Source organism: Scomber japonicus, chromosome 21 (assembly GCF_027409825.1).
Source record: "Scomber japonicus isolate fScoJap1 chromosome 21, fScoJap1.pri, whole genome shotgun sequence".
Classification (NCBI taxonomy): domain Eukaryota; kingdom Metazoa; phylum Chordata; class Actinopteri; order Scombriformes; family Scombridae; genus Scomber; species Scomber japonicus.
Window position 1 is genome coordinate 3,458,987 of NC_070598.1, and position 5,000 is coordinate 3,463,986.

Here is a 5,000-nt window from a genome sequence, read left to right on the forward strand (position 1 = left end):
CTGGTCCCGCTCCTACAAACACACACAGCCACATCACTCTCTCTTTCTTCTCTTTCTTCTCTTCTGCCCATCACTCTCTTTCTTCTCTTTCTTCTTCTCCTTTAACCCTCCAGTCCTCCTCCCGGGTCAAATTAACCCCGTCTGTTTGACTGTTTCCTTCCTTCCTTCCTTCCTTCCTTCCTTCTTCCTTCCTTCCTTCCCTCCCCCTTTCTTCCTTCTTTCTGTCCTTCCTTCCCGTCTGTCCTTCCTTCCTTCCTCCCTCCCTCCTTTTCTCTTTCCTCCCCTACCATCCTCCCCTCTTTCTTTCCTCTGTCCTTCTTTCCTTCCTTCCTTCCTTCCTTCTTCCTCCCTCCTTTCCTTCCTTCCTCCCTCTTTCCTTTCTTCTTCCTTCTTCCTCCATCCTTTCCTCCCTCCCTCCTCCCTCCCTCCTTTCCTTCCTTCTTCCTCCCTCCGTCCTCCCTTCCTCCCTCCTTTCCTTCCTTCCTCCCTCCTTTCCTTCCTTCCTCCCTCCTTTCCTTCCTTCTTCCTCCCTTCCTCCCTCCTTCCTTCCTTCTTCCTCCATCCTTTCCTCCCTCCTTCCTCCCTCCCTCCTTTCCTTCCTTCTTCCTTCCTTCCTCCATCCTTTCCTTCCTTCCCCCTTTCTGTCCTTCCTTCCTCCCTCTCTCCCTTCTTTCTTTCCTTCCTTCCTCCCTTCCTCCCTCCTTTCCTTCCTTCTTCCTCCCTTCCTCCATCCTTTCCTTCCTTCGTCCTCCCTTCCTTCCTTCTTCCTCACTTCCTCCATCCGTCATTTCCTTCCTTCCTTCTTCCTCCCTTCCTTCCTCCATCCTTTCCTCCCTTCCTCCTTTCCTTCCTTCTTCCTCCTGTCCTCCCTCCTTTCCTTTCTTCTTCCTTCCTTCCTCCATCCTTTCCTTCCTTCCTTGACTCGAGGACAACAGGAGGGTTAATAATCTGAGTTCAGTTCACCTGTTCCACCTGCAGGGGGCGCTAAACTCATTTCACTCAGTCAAACACATCTAAAAGAAGCAACACAGACATTTTTCCTGCACAGATTTTCAAAATAAAACAACTAAAACTTTTATTTATTTTATTTCTCAGCATCTTATTTAATGCTATTATGCATTTTATTTCTGTTATGCATGTTTATTAATAATTATTTTTTATCTATTATACTTTATTTTAATATCATTATAAGACCTAAATGAATGAATTCAATAGTTTAATTTCACTTTTTATTAAAGTCTAAAGTATAAAAGCATGATGGTGAAACAGGAAGGAGGATTTAACCTAGATATATTTATTTATTTATATATTTATTATAATCACAGTAAATCCTGTAATATAATATAATGTCATGTTGTAATAAATCAAATTAACTTGACCTGGAGGTTGACAGCAGGATGGATTAACCCCCCCCCAAAAAAAGGATTTATTTATTTATATATTTAGATTAAACTTTTAAATAATCACACTTTCAGTTTAAAAGATGAGAAAAATACTTTTAATACATTTTAATAATTTTAATAATTTTATTTCCTGTCTAAAAATGTTGCTGTCATTTCTATTTTATTATAATTCACAGACTATTTATTTATTTATTTATTTATTAATACAAGAAAAATATGATTAACATTACATTTTAAGGCTTTTAATATTTCCTAGTGCTTTTATTTTGAAGTTTGATTTATTTGAATATGAATGAAGTTATAAATAATAAATTAAAGGAGTTTAGTTTTAATCTATAATAAACTATTTTAGTGATTCTTTTCATTTTTCTCTTTTCTCTTCTTCTTTCACTTTTCATCCTTTTTCTTTCTTCTTTTTCTTTCTGTCAGTTTTCATCTTTTTTCTTTCATTCATTCATTTTTCATCCTTTTCTTTCTTCTCTTCTTTCAGTTTTCATCCTTTCTTTCTTCTTTTTCTTTCTGTCACTTGTCATCATTTTCTTTCTTTCTTCTTCCTTTCTTTCTATCTATCATTCTTTCTTTCAGTTAACCTTTTCTCTCTTTCATTTGTCATCCTTTCTTTCTTTCTTCTTTTTCTTTCTGTCAGTTGTCATCCTTTTCTTTCTTCCCTTCTTTCAATTTTCATCCTTTCTTTTTCTTTCTTTCTGTCAGTTAACCTTTTCTATCTTTTTTTGTTTCAGTTTTCATCCTTTATATATATAGGACACTCATTGAAAGGAAGGAAGGAAGAAAGGAAGAAAGGAAGGAAGGAAGGAAAGAAGGAAGGAAGGATGAAAGGAAGGAAGGAAGGGAAGGGAGGAAGGACGGAGGAAAGAAGGAAGGAAGGAAGGAAGTTAGGGGGGAGGAAAGAAAGAGAGAAGGAGGGAGGGAGGAAGAGAAGAAAGAAGGAAGGAAGGAAGAAGAAAGGGGGATGGAGGAAGGAAAGAAGGAAGGGAGGAGAGAAGGAGGGAGGGAGTAAGAACAGATGGAAGGAAGGAAAGGAAGGGAGGAAGGAAAGAAGGAAGGGAGGAGAGAAGGAGGGAGGGAGTAAGAACAGATGGAAGGAAGGAAAGGAAGGAAGGACGGAGGAAATAAGGAACGAGGGAGGGAGAAAGGAAAAGAGGAAGGGAAGAAAGAAGGCAGGGAGGAAGGAAAGGAAGGAAGGAAAGGAAGGAAGGAAGGAAGGAAGGATATTTACAGAAGCTACCAAATATAATTATTTGCCCAATAAAGGGTTAAACATGAATCCAGTTAGAAAGAATAAATTAAAGGACTTTGATTTTAATCTCAGGCTCCAACGAACCAGTTATATAATTATCTTTTCTTTCTTCTATTTTCTCATTTTTCACTCCATCATAAACCAAAATGATCTGTTTGTACATGTAGTAAACCTCTAAACCTCTAAATGACTTGATGAGAGGAGCCGTTACCTAATCTGTTGGCCGGGTTGCGTTTGAAAAGGTTCCTGAGGAGACTCTGAGCTTCTGAACTCAGAAACTGCGGCATTCCCAACTTCGCCCTGCGGACAAAAAAACAAGAGAAGAAGAAATCAGAGAAACTGCAGTCTGATCAAATGTCTGTAGGTTTGATATCTGAGACACACACACACACACACACACACACACACACACACACACACACACACACACACACACACACACACACTCTCTCTCACACACACACTCCCTCCTTCTCTCTCTCCCTCCCTCTCTTCCACTCTCTCTCTCCCTCTCTCTCTGTCTCCCTCCCTCTCTCTCTCTCTCTCTCTCTCTCCCTCCCTCTCTTCCACTCTCTCTCTCCCTCTCTCTCTGTCTCCCTCCCTCTCTCTCTCTCCCTCTCTCCCCCCTCTTTCTCTCTCTCTCCCTCTCTCCCTTTCTCTCCCTCTCTCCCTCCCCCCCACTCTCTCTCCCTCTCTCCCTCCCTCCCTCTCTCTCCCTCTCTCCCCCCTCCCTCTCTCTCTCTCTCTCTCTCGACTTCTCTCTCTCTCTCTCTCTCCCTCCCTCCATCTCCTCCCTCCCTCTCTCCCTCTTTCTCCCTCTCCCTCCCTCTTTCTCTCTCTCCCCCTCCTCCCTCTCTCTCTCTCTCTCTCTCTCTCCCTCCCTCTCTCTCTCTCCCTCACTCTCTCTATTTCTCCCTCTCTCTTTCTCTCTCTCTCCCCCCCCCCTCTCTCTCTCCCTCTCTCACCCCTCCCTCCCTCCCTCTCTCCTTCTCTCTCTCTCTCTCTCTCTCCCTCTCTCTCTCTCTCTCTCAAAACAAAACCAAAGAAGAAGAAATCAGAGAAACAGAATAACTGCAGTGTGATCAAATGTCTGTAGGTTTGATATCTGAACTCTCACACTCACACACACACACACACACACACACACACACACACACACACAGGAAACACACTCAGCAGTCTGCAAAGCGTCACATCAGCATTTTTTTTTTTGGGGGGGGGGATTTTTGTCTCTCTTCTACAGACAGACAGCGAGAGTGAAAGAGAGACGACAGGAAGCAGGATGGGTTAATACTTCCTGTTAATCTTTTTTTTAATTCTCTCTCTCTCTCTCTCTTTCTCTCTCTCTCTCTTTCTTGTTCTCTCTCTCTTAGCCTAATTAGACTCTTTCACCTCTCATCCCTCGCTTCGCCGCCTCCCCTCACGTGTTATAAATTGCTATCACTTGCACACTTGAGTCCATTTCTCTCTTATAATCTCCTCTCCTCTGCTCTGCTCTGTCCATCCATCCATCCAGACCTCCTTTCCTCATCTCCCCATCCTCCTCTTCCTCCTAAAGTGCTGCACTTTATCTCCTCTAATAAAAATCCTTCACTTCCTCCTCTGAGCAGAGAGAAGAGGAGTCTCTCTCTCTTTCTCTCTCTGTCTCTCTCTCCCTCCCTCTGTCTCTCTCTCTCTGCCTCTCTCTCCCCCCCCTCTCTCTCTCTCTCCTTCTCTCTCTCCCTCCCCCTCACTCTCTCTCTCTCCCTTCCTCTCTCCCTTCCTCTCTCTCTCTCCCTCTGTCTCTCTCTCTTTCTCCCCCCCCCTCTCTCTCTCCCTCTCTCTCTCCCCCTCCCCCCTCTCTCCCTCCTCTTCCCTCTCTCTCCCTCCCTCTTCCCTCTCTCTCTCCTTTCCTCTCTCTCTTTCTATCTTTCTGTCTCTCCCTTCCTCTCTTCCTCCATCTCTCTCTCTCTCCCCCTCCCTCCCTCTCTCTCCCTCCCTCCCTCACCCTCTGTCTCTCTCTCTCTCCCTCCTTCCATCCCTCCCTCTCTATCTCCCTCCCTCCCTCCCTCCCTCCCTCTCCCTTTCCCTCCCCCTCCCTCTCCTCCCCCCCCCCCCCCCCCCCCCCCTCTCCCTACAGTAAGCAGTAATAAAGCTGTTAGGTGATTGGATAGTAGCTGGCTGGACAGTATTAAGTGTCTTACTTGAGGATCATGGTCATCGTCTCTTTCCGGTCTTTTCCTTGAAACGGCAGCGTTCCCGTCAGCATCTCGAACTGAAACACGGAGAGGAAACACGTCAGGAGACTCAGACGCTAAACGTATTTAATGTAGAATAAATATAAAGTGTGTTACTGGTAT

The 5,000-nt window shown here is 44.2% G+C and overlaps 2 protein-coding genes across 2 annotated transcripts in view; both read right to left on the minus strand.

The window, feature by feature from the left end:
- lipib (lipase, member Ib) overlaps positions 1-994 on the minus strand; it is a 9,575-nt gene extending 8,581 nt beyond the window's left edge. The window contains 1 exon segment of the mRNA XM_053342817.1: positions 964-994. Coding sequence (XP_053198792.1) covers positions 964-994 — 31 coding nt within the window.
- A 1,849-nt stretch (positions 995-2,843) lies between these two features.
- The window catches only part of LOC128382816 (ribosomal protein S6 kinase alpha-3-like), a 47,214-nt gene continuing 45,057 nt past the window's right edge, over positions 2,844-5,000 (minus strand). Inside the window, exons 10-11 of the mRNA XM_053342818.1 lie at positions 4,845-4,915; positions 2,844-2,961 (exon numbers count right to left, since the gene is read on the minus strand). Of these exons, the coding sequence (XP_053198793.1) occupies positions 2,844-2,961; positions 4,845-4,915 (189 nt within the window). The remainder of the gene's footprint in view (positions 2,962-4,844; positions 4,916-5,000) is intronic.